The 16632-nt window shown below is 38.4% G+C and overlaps 1 protein-coding gene across 3 annotated transcripts in view; it reads right to left on the bottom strand.

Moving 5' to 3' along the window:
- The window catches only part of FSTL4 (follistatin like 4), an 816966-nt gene that overhangs the window by 66725 nt on the left and 733609 nt on the right, over nt 1-16632 (bottom strand). For all 3 annotated transcript variants that reach the window (XM_045028515.1, XM_045028516.1, XM_045028518.1), the window contains one exon: nt 1999-2165. In XM_045028515.1, the coding sequence (XP_044884450.1) occupies nt 1999-2165 (167 nt within the window). The remainder of the gene's footprint in view (nt 1-1998; nt 2166-16632) is intronic.

Below are 16632 nucleotides of genomic sequence, written 5' to 3' on the forward strand. Positions count from 1 at the left end.
TTCCTGGACTTTGGTTTTGGTTCCAGGTCACAAAAGGGGCCTCCAGTGTGGATGTGGACAGTATCTCCTAAGAACACCTGATCTCATGGATTTCCCCTATTTTTAGCTGAAATCTTGTAAAAACCTACTTTTGAATGTGAAGATTTAAAAGAGTTAAACCTGAACCCTAGCCCTAGTTTAAACTTGATCTTGACCACCAAATCCTGGCTTAAACCTAATGCAGAGCTGGATACTAAAACAGTCTTCTCAGACCATATCTAGTGAAAATTATAGCCAAAAAAGTTTGTTCCTGGACTCCTGATTAACATGAAGCTGACTGACTTATGATTAGCTAAACTAAACATTTTGGTGAGATATGTAGCCTTCACCACCTACAAATAACAAGCCTAGTCTGTGACCAGAGAGAAGCTAATTCCAGAAGAATATCTGTACCAAATAGTAAACACATAGTTATTTATTAACAAAACCCCACAATGCATTTTATGTCATGTCACTTTCCTGCTATAATTTGGAAAGCCACAATCCTGCACTTAGTGTCTGGGCAAGATTCCATGCGATTGTACTGCCAATGACCCAAAAGTGGTTATTCACACCATACCATTGAAGGATATTTATGAGAAATCGGGTCAGGTAAACTGGCTTCTGGCTAGCTTTGCTACCCTGCCTGTCTTCATTAAAGTTTCTCTACATTCCTCTGTTAATATTATAGCAATATGTTGCTAGTTTCAAGTTGCATTTCAATGTCATGTTCCAGATGGCAACAAGAACTACACTTGAAAAGGGTAGCACTTGCTTTGATGGAAAGAACAGAATGTTTAGAAAGGTGAACATAGCCAATTTGCACGTGCAATAAAATAGTTTTTAGGCATACAGATTCCCTGCATCGAGGACACAGGTGCACGCCTGCACACACACAAAAGTTTCATACAGTGGCAAAGAAAAATGCAATACCAAGGTGCAGTGTTCACTTATATCCCGTACTTTGTAGTTTTCATTTTTTAATGCAGACAGTAAAACGATGGCTTCTCTACATTTCAGCAATCCAGATTCCACAACAATTCAGTGGGATATAATATTGTATATATCAGCTCTTAACCTAAATTAATAAATATTAGAATTAACAAGAGCTAAAAAAATATAAATCAACTAATATTGTTCTGTAATTAAAGTAAACCTGATTTACTGCATATTTTAATGCTAAAAGAAAAGAAATAGGCATCATATTTTCTGTACACTATTTCCCATCCTCTCCAAAAATGAAATGTTATTAATTAAATGAATAAGCTTTTAACATTATTCAAGTATTTTCTTTAACGTAGTTTATAACTCGCCAAGTTAATGTAAAAAAGCACAAAGAAAGACAGCAGCTAGCCCATGTGTTCATAGTTAGGCATCAACATAGGGCAGTAGGACGAGTTAACAGATACACAGGTTCCTTCCTGGATGGGCATTGTCATGCCCTATGGAATGACCTGAAACTTGAAACTTCCCAACAATCAACCAGTAGCTCATGAAAGGTTTAGCCCTGATCATCCCATAATGTAAGTGGAGAGTGGGAGAAAAGCGGGTAAAATGTATATTATTAGATTGGATGTATAGGAGAGATTTCAGTTAACTACTGACTGGTGGTTTCTCATGATGGATAAATATGTTTCCTCTCACTGGGAATAATGGGAGATTCATGACTAATGTAGCCAGCTTGCCCATGATTTGTAGGGTTGGCACTCATGGGCCCTCAGTCTCACTGGACTGTCATGAACCACGATGGATGAAATGTTGGTGGTAGGTGTTACTGTACTACGTTACCCATGCTCCAGCTGTTTACTTTGTCTGACTCAGTTTCCTTTTCCTCTCTAGTCATAGTCCATACTGAAACAAAATATCCATCTCCCAATATTCCATTATAATAAAACAGATCACTTAAAGGTACCATCTTTTAAATGAACAGTCATACACAATCCACTAGAAAGCAAATTCAAATCACAAGTCAAAACTTACGTTGATATCTTCCAAATCTAAGAAGTTCAGTATGATTCCGTTGCGTTTCCAGATAATTGGGGGCTTAAGGGTTCCATGGATGGCACACGTCAGTACAGTGCTCAGTCCGACTGTTACTGTGGTAATGCTAACCTTCTGTTCCTCTGGAAGAGTGAGTTGAACCACCTCTGGAAAAAGGAAGGGGAAAAAGGGAGAAATTATCAATACCGAAATGAAGCCACTATTTTCCCATTGATACTTTGGGGAAGATTTCAGCTTTGACAAAGATATACGCAGTAAAAAGGATCAGCCTAAGGAACAAACCAAAATAGGAAACATTGCAATGAAATCTTCTGCTGTAACTAGCTCATGCTCTTTGGATGTCAGACATTTAAGAAGAGCAGTGATATCAGACATGTTCATTTCCTCCATGAAGAAGCAGAATTAAAATTATATATACTGCATCAACAAAATATTTTAACTGCATTTTTCAGTAAACCTATCTGGTTTTAATTTTTAAAGTAAACTATGGAGGCTACCAGTAAGAAAAAAAATCAACATTTGCCAAATATTACGTGGCATGTGAGGTACCACTTTTTTCCTCTATTAAGAAATTGCAACATCTTTCCTATATTTTAAATTTTAATTTATTTTGATTTGCACCTACATCTAAAATACATGACTAGTTCAGGCTCTAGGCACCTTTAATATTTCTTTAAAACCAAAGAATTTCATACTGTTTTCCCGGCCAATGGTTATAAAGATGTGTTCGCATCTTTTGCCATATATGGCTGTACGTATAGGTAAGAGATTTGATGTCAGAATTAATTCCTGCCAAGGCAGATAGCAAGCAGCAGGGCAATCAAGCTGCACTGTCATCAAAACCACAACCTTCACAATTTCATCTTTCCTACGATGTTTTTTTTTTCTTGGCCCTATTCACAAGGCTCCTACAAGAAAAACTCTCGAAGCTACGTTGCATTTAAACGCTCAAAACTGGGCTTTCAAATTAATACCCCACTAAGATGAATGTGGAAAGTTCAACATCACTTTTGGTGCTATATTGCTTCAGTCTCTGGCTGCAGAACAAACAAGACAGCAGTGCATTGATTTAGAGAGCCCCTACATCTATGGAATTCAGACATCTTCTGTTCCTGTGGATTTCTACTGCTTAATAGTTGCTGTATAATGCTAACTGAAAGGCAGCTGCCATGAGGGAAACAGCAAAACAAGATTTTTATTTTAAGCACAAACACTGATATTATGGAAATAAAAACTTGTGAAGAAACAGCAGGAGTCTCATCACGATTAAGTAACGAGAGTTATCAGAACTGGAATTTGATTCAGATAACAGCACTTCCCCCTTAAACCTGTCACTTCTCTGGAGACAATTTCAGGAGTATGGAAACATTAAGTACTTTTCTTCATTTTGATAGTGATGGGGATGCTTTAAGTGAGACTGTTAAAATGGGTACACCAGACATATGACATGGGCCTGTCACTAGGCAGGTGAGTGGCCACGAAAAACCAGCAACAATATTACAGCCACACATTACTGTGGTTCCAGACAATCTGGAATTTGTAAGGAAGGAAAATACCGCTTCACTCTGTGTGTGTGTTAGGGCTGATTAGCATTTGTCAGAAACTCTGATTAGGGACTGAACCACTGGATCATTTGATTACATACCCTCTGCTGTCTGAGTGTCTTTTTCCTTTATTCATATCCACAGAAATTAACTAGCTGTTGTGAGACAAAGATCAAAGGAACTGATACTGCCAAGGCCACACATTTTAGGAAAAACTTACTTTGACCAATGCCCACATTGGAATATGAAATGCTGGGGTGGGCCAATTTATTTTCCCCCAACCCTTAATTTTCATTGTCAACATAAACATCTATCTCTCTTTCCCTTTCCCCATTCCAATTAGCGAAATGGACCCCTGTGCAGAGGGCCAGCACAAGTCATCTAATAGATATTAAATGAAATTTAAGTGATGTAGATGCCCTCTTCTGGCCCTCTGAAGAGAGATGAACTTCATATAATCTGAACACTCATTTGTTCACACAACCATATTGACTGATGTCCTAGAAAACTACAGGGGAGACATGGTTGTGATTTCCCCTACTGCTGAAAATCTTTATGAGGAAAATCTTTTGCACTGCTTGCAGAGTAGGGGAACTACGGCTGCTGCTCAAGGTGCTTCTCCTAGCCTACAGCACCTTCAGCCTCCTTGCCTGCCTCATTGTCTCCAGTGCCAGTGGGCTGTGCCTATGTCGGGTAAGGCAGGAGCACCTCCCAACTATAGTACTGTATGTACAGTATGTTTGTAAACACACAGCACGTGCACACCACTCCCCCCCCCCCCGCAGCATAGTATTAAATTGCTTGTTTAAAAATTGTTAAAAATTTATATAATACCTTTTGTCTGGCAAAAAAAAATCCCTGGAACCTAACCCCCCCATTTACATTAATTCTTATGGGGAAATTGGATTCGCTTAACATCATTTCACTTAAAGTCGCATTTTTCAGGAACAGAACTACAACGTTAAGTGAGGAGTTACTGTATTAAGGTGAATTATTATTGTTATTTTCACTATGGTAGTGCCTAGAGACCTCAACCGGGATCAGGGCCTCATTGTGCTAGGTTCTGTACAGATACATAGTAAGCAAACAATAAATAAGTAGAGCGAAGTAAGTAAGAAAACAGATACAAGTTCCTGCCCCGAAGCAGGAGAGACAAAGAGTAAGAGGACAAACAGAGGTACAGACAGGTGGAGTGACTTGCCCAATGTCACACAGTAGGTCAGTGGCGGAGCTGGGACTAGACCTCCTGAGTCCCAGTTCAGATGAGTTCCCTACCACACTGCTTCTAAAATCCTATTGTCCTTGTTCATGCAAAACTCCAATTGGTGTCATCGTCTTAGGTGCAATACGTAGCCATAGTTGCTAATTATGACACCATATTCTATCATCATTTCCTCACTTTCTGACCTGAGAATGCATACTAGTTACATGTTTTAGTATTGTAGCTGTTTTTGCATAAAGTACAGAGTTCCTTTTTATGAATACAATATTCTCAATGTACTTGACAGGATAACAACGGGTAATTAATATAATATGTAGCATGCAGTACGGCTAATCAGGACCATCTTCCTTTAAAGAGAAATGAAATAGAGGATCATTCACTAGAGAATTGGGTTTTATTTCTTATTACATTTTTTCCTTACTCTCATGCGCTGTTTTTCACACCGCATTAAATTCTACAAAACACTCCTAAAACCTATCAACACCCTCTTCAGCAGGATTTTGTTTCAGTGATTTGCTGCAATAAAAATTAGATTTCTTTGCAAATTATAGCCAAACAGGCTTTAGGTTTGCATGTTAGAAGTGAAGTAGTGGAAAACAGATCTACTTCCAGTAAAGGAGAAAATTGAATAGTTGCCATACTTTAGTGAAATAATATCCAGGAGGTCACTTTGAGATTACAACACAGATCAATTGAAAAACAAAAACACAATCAATTTTTGTTTTCTAGCCGAGTATGTTTCTCACGAGCTTGCGGTTAGTAGCACATTAAGTTCTAAATACTTTTACATTAAAACAGTTATAGTAATTTATCGCACCCTTAATCATTGCTTTACCAAAGATCTTTGTCATTATCCAAGATATGCTTATACAACCAGGTTTATTCAGATGTAGCCCTATGTTAAATGGACACAATCAACTTAAAAATCACACTTCTCTGTCAATGTATTTGTTTTTAGCTATTGCTGTTACAAGCAACAAATGGAGTAGAGAGAAAAATTGCCATTTGTTTGTTTGTTGATTTTGCATATTTGACAATACTTTGAGTATACTCAGTTTTACTGTATCCTCTGCTTAGGCACTGATCCAGCAAAGCACTTAAGCTGACAATTATCTTTAAGAGAGTAGTCCCAGTGAGTATTCATGTCCACAGGACTATGTATATGCCTAAAGTTAAGCATGTGCTTAACTTAGCTTTGTTGGAACAGGGCAATAATGAGTTTCCCATGTTATTTGTGGATCTTTCACACAACTGCTGGGAGAAGAAAGACTTAAAAAGATAGGAACGTATGATTGTAATCCCACAAAAAGTAGATGAAGGGTCTGTGTGCCCTCTAAAATTAGTTTCTGTTCTCTCTTAAATCACTGGAATTAGTTAATACAGTGCCAGTAAATCAGTGCAGACTAATTTTGACTTGCCTTTTCTTTTAATTGGGTAATTTGTATTCAAAGCAAGAGTAGGATTGTTGCATATAATCATTTTGAGCCGTATTAAACATGCTGATTTCTATTTGCATGGTTTTGAGTGAAACTCCTGTGCATTCGGGGGAATCTGGGCACTTTCAGCACATAACCAGTATGTTTCACCACTCTTCTTTGCCAGAGATATAATAGGTTTCAGAGTGGTAGCCGTGTTAGTTATAATAATCTCTCTAAAAGGCTGTAAGAAATAAGGAGAATTGGCACAAAAAGGAGGTAAAAGGCTTTAATAGGTGAGAATAGTTTATGTCTACTTAAGTCAGGCATTAAAAAAACAACAACAAAACTCAGCAACAATTGCATTCTTGTAAGAAGAACAGATTGAAAATTCAGCCTACGTCCAAGATAGGATGTTGTGATAGGATGACCTGCCAGTTGACACCCAAACTTGGTTCACTGAGTAATGCAAGTCTAGGATCCATTGCAGGCAATACAATGCAGCAAAGATGGGCCATCATTACTTTAGACTTATCTTTAGTACTTAACTAATAAAACCCGAGCTATTGGATTGGCTTTGGATATTGATGTGGGTTTGGAAATACACTGGGTGTCTTAACAGATCAATACATTAAAAAGGAAGATTTTTTTTCTTTAACGGAGTAAGCCGTGTGGGTCCATTTCCAAAATATTCTAGTTAATAGACAGTGATATTCTAGATGTTTAGTATTGTTAGAGAAAAATCAACAACTGCTTCAAGTATTGATATATCAGTACAAACATTTTTTTAAAAAATCCTATGAGTGCTTTTTAAAAAAAATACTTCTCCAATTTTAAAAATCTGAAACCTGTTACATCTATGTATAAATAAGTGACTCAAATAACAATAGCTTTTCTCTAGCATAATCTCTTCTATAAATTCCTCATGTTAAGTTTTGAAGTGATCCCATTATTTTTCAAAACTATTAGAAGACTAGGGATTTTCAACATTCTTGAAGAAAAGGAAATTGAAACTGTTCAAAGAGTGCCTATTTCCATAGCACAGAAATGAACTCTGCACGTTAAGGGCCAATTCTCAAATGGAGTTAGGTCAGCAGAGAATTTACCCCAAGACTGAGCAATTGCATGCATGCTATAAAGCATAAAAATCAGTACAGGGTGTTTGGTTTACAATGACATTGTACATTTAGTAGGAAGGAGGGAGAGAAGAGATGCGTACACTGAGGAAAGAGGGAGGAAATGGGGCATAGTGAGATGGAACAGAGAGTGAGGTTGGCAGCAGAAGGACTGCAATGAAAAAACGTGGAGCAAAAAGCATATCGGGGTGAGAAAGTGTGTCCTAAGTTCAAACTGAAGTAAGCAGAGTCTACTCTTCATTGCCAGTGCCTGGGGGTCATGAACTTGTGTTGCTGCCAACCAGGAAGTTCTTTGCTCCCTGGGGCTGGCTCAGCAGCTTTCAGGTTTCTGTTTCCTTTCCAGTTGTTTGTAAATATGGTCCAGACTTTTAAATCTGGTTCCAGGCTGCCAAAAACTGCTTGTTTGCTGGAGTAGTTCATTTTTCAGAAATGGTATGGGGTGGCTTCTAGAAGTCAACTGAACAATACTGCCAACTCCAACCACTGAAAAAACCAAGAGTCTGCTCCCCCAAAATCACAAGACTGGTATAAATATCATGAGATTTTATATAAACAATACATATTAGAGACGTTTTATTTGCCTTCTGGTTTTTGAGCCGGGGGGAGGCGGGGTGGAATTGGATCTGATTTTCAAGATTTTCTCTACAACAATGCAAATACCATGAGACTTGAGATAAAATTGTTAGTGCTGGCAACACTAGAAGGGCAAAACAAATCCCCAAATTATTAAAAAATATGCGACAAAGAGTCCTGTGGCACCTTATAGACTATAGTCGCTTTTTACAGATCCAGACTAACACGGCTGCCCCTTTGATACTACAAAATATGCCTTAGAGTGGGAGGACCCAATGTAGCCCAGCAGTCGGTGTCTTTGTGTGATCACACTCCACTTGTAAGACATACAAAATTCCTTACAAATACAGATCCCGATCTGACATATTTCTAAAATATGCTACCTTGTTAAGTTATTTATTATTATTAATATCAAGATACCTTTTCACATTTTTTCCCTATCCCTTCTCCTCTCTCCTATTTTATTTCTTAGATTGTTAAACAGGAGTTGTATTGACTTCCACATCAAGCTATGCATGCTAATGTGAGCAGGTATTACTTGTTGTGCTGTTTTATCATGGAAATCTTTCCTCTGCTGTCATTTGCAGCCCGCCAAAGGCAATCATAATTTCACAATGAAGACATGTATAATTGAGGTCATTATAGGGAGCAACCTGGAATGAGCATCTATAGAGCAAAACTCATTGATTTAACATGGTTTAGACATAATTTACATAGTAAATGTGGGTTGCCAGCCCTCCTTTTCTCATGTGACAGTCTATACAGAAGTTGATTCTATATTTTAAAAATACTTTGTATCTTTAATTAGATCTTTTCAGTTTAAACCCTGTAAATAAATTGTTACTGCCTTTCATCACTGTTACATTTGTTCTCAGATACCTTTTCAGTGCTTAGAAAAATGAAATAATCCACTTTATTGCTTAAGCTTTGCTTAAAGGACAAAATAAATTTTATCCTATAAGTGTTGTTAATTAAGATAGGATGAGTGAAAACTTAATTCTGACCTGAATGTAGGGATGGATGAACTGTTTTCTATGAGATAAGAATCAAATATAAACCTTCATTCAAAACCTCAGAATGAGTTAGAACAAAAACATGTATTTTGGGGTGGTGATGGAACAATTGTTTGCGCAGCCCACAGGTGTATGCCTGTTACTCCTGTCCTGGGGGAGTTTAACATGTACCTCATGGGACACAAAGTTATGCCTCTATGTACTTCACCGGTACCAGAAAGTCTGTTCACTACCTTAGGGCCTGATACTGCATCCCAGAACTCCATGAACATTTTGCCATTGACTCCAATGGGAGCAGAATCTGGTCTTCTCTGTCTGAACAAGGCTCAGTTTAACAGCTACTGCCAGAAGGGAATACTAACCCAAGAAAACAAGAACATTAGCTGGGGAATGGGCAGGAGATGCTGAAAATTATAGTAAGTCTTTTAACATGATTTTTCATTTTCACATGACTTCAGTGAAATTAGTCTCTGTTTCCACAGAGTTACCCAAGGGGAAAAAATGGCCCTTAGTTATATCTGGGCTGAATTTGGCTCCTGGACTTAAAGTTGGCAATGGGATGCCTGATTAGGAAAAGCTGCCTGAGGGTAATTGTAAACATGAGACTGAAGAAGAGGAAAAGGATGAATCTACTGCCTAGAGAGACATGGGGTGAAATGCTGAGGGAAGATGTAGTTATCTAATTAGACAATGTAGAGGAAGAGGAGAAGATAACCAAGGACAGATTCCTGTGTGTATATGCATGATGTGTTCTAGAGACAATAACTATAACTGACATAATATCTACGGTATTTGGAATATATATTTGATTTTGTTCCCAGCCCCAGTGGACAGACCATGTCACTGTGTTGAGAAAAACTTTCACACGTGATCAGTTTTACGTTAGAAATTATTTGCATGGCTTCATAAAGCTGTAGAACAGACACTTTAACAATATATATTACAAGGAACATGGCCTTGCTGTCACAGGTTCTGCAGGTTATTGAGGGTCAACAAACCAATCTTATTTAGAAGTGTTTTATCACCTCCTCAGCTGTAGACATGTTCAGAGTCAATGGAGTATCATCCATCAAACAAAAACAAACAAAACATTTCCTGAATAACAGCCTGGAAACAGAAAAAACAGCCTTGCTATTGAACATCACCACGGGCCTGTTTTGCTTTCTCTTTCCCCCTCCATCAATATCAGGTAAAGGACGAGCTGAAATCAGGATTCGCCAAAAAGCTGCCTTATGGAAAAACAAGAATCCTGAGCATCCGTAATCCCCGTTCTGACTGGGGGCGGGAGGAAGGGACCTCAATAAGCCACTATATCCTCAAAAGTAGGTGCCGCTAACTGAGAAGATATCTGGTTAGGGAATCTGCACTAAATCAGTGCATCTCTGAGGCAGCCTCTACTAGTGGGGCTCCTATGTTTTCCCCTAGAGGAATCCTTGAGGGGGACAGCAGTTCAAACACTACCACCCTCCCCCAGCAAAATTCCCTCTTTGGTTTAGCTGCCCCGTCTGGCATTCGGAGTTATTGTTTCCACCTTTCTGGGGCAGCCAGGAAGAATCAAGTCCCTTAGTAACGATCAACCACTGTCTATTTTATTGCAACAATACATTTTCAGAGTTTGATTTCTACAGAAAGAAAATGCAGCAATGCAGTATTGAGATAAGGCTTGTAAGCTGAATTAATATATATAATAAAATGATTTCTGTAGCCAAGTGAAAATATACACACCTCAGCTTTATTTTGTAACTGCAATAATTCAAATTATTAATGTAATTTATAAATCCTCAGTACCTTGGGTATGCTACCTCAAGGAGTATTTTATTGTAAATCCTCCATTAAATTAGTAATGCTGTTTTCAGAGTCATAAAAAGGCATAACCATATTTCTAGAGGTATGAAAGAATTTAGTACCTCAAACCTTTTCTGTCATTACTCATGAAGTCCACGAGCTATGACTCTCTAAGATAGCTTTCTATTCTTGTACTGAAAATATAAAATGTATCCTGATGTGGCATTCAAAATATGAGTGGGGACATAATCACCATTTTATGGAAGTGATTCTATGTACTGTTATTTTTAGAGAAGACAACTCCCTCTCTCACGCCAATCAAGTTTGGACAAGTCCTCACAGTCCAGATGACAATGTATTTTACATTAGATAAAATATGGGAATAGGGGAAATGTTAAAAAAATAAACTGAACATTAAAACCCCATTTAACTGTTCTTCAGTAACTGACATAATATATGAACCCCACTTGCCCATCCATCGTGATGTGTATTAAAGTCAATTATAGTTATAGCAGTTAGTACAAAGAAAGAGTTTTGAAATGGATAAAATCCTCATGCTTCAGAGTTTAAATCAAATTCTACCTATGAAGGATACAGATGAGCTTTCATGGGGCAGATTATCCCATAACTGCCAACTATCGGGTTTTTGCACCTTCCTCTGAAACAGCTGGTGCTGCCTGCTATCAGAGGCAGGATACTGGACAAGCTGGACCCACAGTCTGAGACAGTATGACAAGCCCTATATTTATTTGCATGTTCCTGATTTTTATCCTTATTGGCAGATTAACAATATTCCAGCTAGTGAACATGGACATCTAGAAGAGCAGTGAAAGAGGAAAGTGAAGAAGAATCATAACAAAGGCGATGAGAGGTCCCTCAACACATATTCCCATTAGCTTCAATGGGTGTTAGATTCAGAGATTTTCAGGCCAGAAGGGACCATTCATTTCAAAGGACATTGAGGCACCTAACTCCCATGGGAGTTAGGCACATAAATATCTTCAAGGATCTGGGTTTGAATGAATACTTAGATATTTATATGTTTTCTTAATCATATACAAATTCCTTTAAAACCCTATTTTACCATTTGAATTTGGACCGAGACACTGTATAACTCTCCAGTTATTCACATAGTATATACATTTGTAGATATCAATTATATTAAAGTTTAACCAAGCAAAAATTCTGTACACACATTTTTTGAAAGCTAGGTTCCCTTTTCTGTTAAAGGAATATGCATAACATATATCTATTGTAAAATCCTATCCTTCCATCCATGTTACTAATCAGAGGGAAAATATTAAGTTTATGCAGGAAGAGATCGTTCATTCTTGAAAGTACATGAATAAATATAAGTTGTTCACTGCTTACTAATTTAATCTCCTAAGGGTGATAAGTGAGGGATTAGTTATGTAAATAGGTATAAGTAGACTATTTTAGAGAATAGTTTTACATAAATATATTTGTTTTTATATAAAATTCCTATTTACCACAGATTCAAAGAGTGATGTCGATATGATTAATTTTTTATTAAACATTCCCATGTTGTGTCAACAGTGCCCTGCGTAGACTATAATGACCTTACATTTTTCTAGTCAATTTATTAATTTAAAAAGTAAAATTGCTAATGGACTAATGGCTTCTCCTAATTACTTCTAAAAGTCCTCATGCCATTAAAACACTTGACTCACAATTTCTGCCCATTTTAGGAAAAATAAAAAAAAGCAGAGACATACTGTAATTTCCAACTCTGTCCTGCTCATAGAATAACATTAAGAAAGTAATTTTAAAGCTATTCTTTGAACCCAAAGCCAGGGGATTTATTTCTAAGTTTTGACATTGATGAACGAGAGTTTAGTTGCTCTCCTCCAATTAATGACAATGACAGTTGCACTCCTAAATCTTTGAATATTATTTTGGTAATGTAGAGGGTTAAAGTTAATGCTTTCTCTGTGTTCTACCAGAATATTGTTGTAGGAGTCTGTTATCTGTATATGATGTTATCTACAGCTGTGTAAACTGCACAATCTCAAATAAGTCCCTTCAAGAACCAGCAACAGGCCTATTACTTTAAGCCTGTGGCTGCAATCATAGCAAATATTATTAGACACATGAATGTATTTGTGTTATCTCCTGATACTGGGAGTCTAAATGTAAGTTACTGATTTCGGTATAATCCATGTATTTCAGATACTATGTTGCACAATAGGAAAGTGTACTAAAAAGAAATATGAAAACCTATTATACAGTTGCTAATTTTAAACCTTCGAATTATCACTGTAATATTTTTGCTTTGAATTCAATATTTTCATAGTTCTTACAATGACATTAGCCCTGTCTCTGAGTCTAGGACAGTTAACTGAACATGCACAGAAAGTCAGCTGCAAAAGTAGCTTATTAGCTCACCCATAAACTGTTTTCCAACCCATTCTTGCCTTTCCAGTTAAAAGTTGGTACTGTAAAATATACAACAACAAAATAAAATTAGTAGTTTCAATTGTCCCTGTGCTTCTGTAACTCTAGAATAGCTTAGTTCAAATATATACACTTGAAACGTCCACCGGCTTTAAAGCTTCTACTAGTCTTTTAAATATGCCCTATCTTCAAAATGGGAATGGAATTCAATTAGCATGGGCAGTCTTTCAAACTAATGGAACTTTTTAAGAGCAATCACTGTATATATTTGAACTATGTTGTTTTTAAGTTATAGAAGCACGGAAAACATCTGAAACTACTAAACTTTTTTTAAAATCTCCTATAAGTTACAGTGGCTGAACAGATTTATACCTGATTTGAGGAGGAAAAAAAAATAGCTTCTGGTAGGACTTGGCATACCAAGTTCTCTATGGAGTGAATTTTTATGGCTGCTCTGTAAACCCCTAGGGTTTATTGTGGAAGCATTGACAGACCATTAACTATAGCAGCACTTGTGGGAATTGCTATAATATGTAAGTAAATTACTTTGAAAATAGAGACAAGTCAGGCCATAGGGTATTGGGGGTTCAGAAAGCATTCAGAAATAGTTTAAAAATACTCGGATTTCACAAATAGCTCTATCAAAATGCTTCGATCTGATGCCCTCCATTCCAATGTATGTTGTGACTTCTGAAAGGTTGCATCATGCAAGCAGAATAATGAAAGTATGCAGAATGAAGAGTACTAATAAATGATCCATGATGATTCTAAGATTGCTGGAAAAATTCCAGGCATTTACGTTTATATTTACACACTGCTTTCAGCATCTCTCAGCATACAGTGTTAGTAAATAACCAATCCGGGACATCATATCTTTTGTGTTTGTAAATGTGCATTGCTAATATTATTCCTGGAACTTTCACTGCTGTTTCCAGGGTTGGTTGTGAATTTAGCCTTGATGCTTATGCTGGGTTTTGCATCCTTTCTGACTGTAACCATGCTTAGGATACTTAATAAATACGTTGCTTCAGCTCTCTCCATGCCCGCACTGACCAAAGGCAAAGCTTGAGCCCTTTCATCATTCTCCTATATGCTTGAACGTCTACTCAAGCTGTTACCCACATCAGATTCTGCCCTCACTGAAGTCAGTATTTAGTTTCTCTCGAAGGCACTATTCAGTGATTGTCCCCACTAACCGTTTTGAAAGCCCCAGTCTAGGTAATTAAAATAAAAACAGATTTTCTTGGTAAATTACAGTTATGTACAGAAAAAAATAGAAAATAAATGATAACTGAACACAAACACGTATAGTTAGACACTTTTGAAATGCATCCCGGGCAGGCATAGAGCTTGCATTACAATATATAGAAATATTACCTACAGCATTGCAAAACAAAACCTCTCACTTTAAAAGCTCTCAGTCCGCCATGTGTCTCTAGGAAGCAGCTCTCTCCGTGTCTCATGGTGCAGTTCATTTTATAATCTTCCTCTTGGCTGACAAGTGGTTAACCAAAATTAACATATGGTGTTAAGTTATATCCCTGGATCCAGACCAGAATGATACAAATGGTTTGAATTCAGTTTGGATGGCTACATATCTGCCACTGTCATCAAAACATTTGATGTTATCTGAACAAAATGGGTATAGATCTGCATACATTTGCATTAAATTTACATAAATCTGCATAATATGTCCTGGGCTCATGCTTTAGAGGAGGGAAGAGAAAGACACACACACACAGAGATGGTAGTGGAAGGATTGGAGTGGCAAAACTGAAGGGCCTGAGGTGGAATGGTGCAAGATGGGAGAAGAGATTAGATGTTTTGTGGGTGACCATAAATAAATTCACTAGAAAGCCGTTATAGCCTCTCCACTCTGTCTTGCTTTTGCTCTTTTCATCCCATCCTCTGCCTCTCTGTCTCATACCATTTCCAATCCTCGCCCACCTTTCTCACTCTTTTTCTCCCTCCACCACTTCACTTCCTATCCTTCCAACGTTTCACTCTCTCTCTCCAACCAACCCCCCAGCATTCATCTCTCTAATTACCTGTTACCTTCACTGAGCACTAAGTTCTCCACCCACCTCCCAGACATGTAGTTTGGGGTGGCAGAACTTCACATCCCCTCCCAGACACTAGTGGGAGCTGCAACTGATTTAAAGCATAACTGCTCTACATTCCTGTGAGTATGGTCTCAGCTCCTGGAATATTGTGATCATGAATCTCAGCTTTCAGTTAAAGAAAAAGTGTCAAGCCAACCAGGGGTGGCTCTAGGAATTGCGCCGCCCCAAGCACGGCGGCACACTGTGGGGGGCGCTCTGGCGGTCGCCGGTCCCGCGGCTCGGGTGGACCTCCCGCAGACGTGCCTGCGGGAGGTCCACCGGAGCCGCGGGACCAGCGGACTCTCCGCAGGCACGTCTGCGGGAGGTCCACCCGAGCCGCCTGCCGCCCTCCCGGCAACAGGCAGAGCGCCCCCCGCGGCAGGCCGCCCCAAGCACGTGCTTGGCGTGCTGGGGTCTGGAGCCGGCCCTGAAGCCAACATTGTTGCAAAGAAAAACTTGAAAATGTGATGTCTGTCTGAGTCTGCAGAAGGCCTGAAACAATAGCTAAGAGAGGTGTGAATTGCTCCATAAATATCAATGAGGTATTAATGCCAAGACTCCACTCTGGGGGGCCCTGCAAACACCACTTCAGCAGAGGGACTGTGTATGGCAAGAGAAGAGTGTGTGTTGTGTGTGTTTGTGGGGGGAGAGTGGTGTCTGGCCTATGCACACATTCAGCTGATACGCTTGGTTGTTGGGGTAAGTACCAGGGGCTCCCCTCCCTGCTGCCACCCCACCTCTCCAGGTGGGGAAGGGGGACCCTGTAGTCAAGCTTTGGGGGGAAAATATGGCCACTGCCCTTTCTCTCTTTAGGGAGAAGGGTCTCCTGCCATTGCTGCTTCAAGTGGCGGATGGGAGTGGGCATCTCAATTTTGGATGTCCACTTTTGCTAATGTATTTTCCTGTTTCCAAACATACATGAGTACTTAGGTAGTGTTTTCCTTAGGCGCTCATTATAAACGTTGCTTTCATGGACGTTATAGGCTTTTGTTTAAATAATGACTCCAATGAAACAGGCCAAAGGCAAGTTTGGGAGCTACCTAGCCAGTTAGACTCGAAGTTACTGCACAGCAACAATACAGTTTTATTCAGATAACACGCATCTTGCATATTTTAAGAACATATTGGCTCATAATGTCATAACTTATGCATCAGCTATTTCACACATGACCTTAGGGTGTTTTAAACACAACCTGTATCTTAACAAAAACTCAAAAGAAAGCAAAAATACACAGACAAAATAAGTGTAATATTACAAAGAAATATATCACAAAACAAAACAAGTACTGGAGTCAACTGAAACAAATGAAAAAAAAATAGTAATCCCCCCAAAAAGCCACATGATTCATTTTATCAGCACATCTATTGTTGTGACCAGGTTTTCTTGTGGTTAAATCCTTTAAAATTA

The sequence above is a fragment of the Mauremys mutica genome, chromosome 8, assembly GCF_020497125.1.
Source record: "Mauremys mutica isolate MM-2020 ecotype Southern chromosome 8, ASM2049712v1, whole genome shotgun sequence".
NCBI lineage: Eukaryota > Metazoa > Chordata > Testudines > Geoemydidae > Mauremys > Mauremys mutica.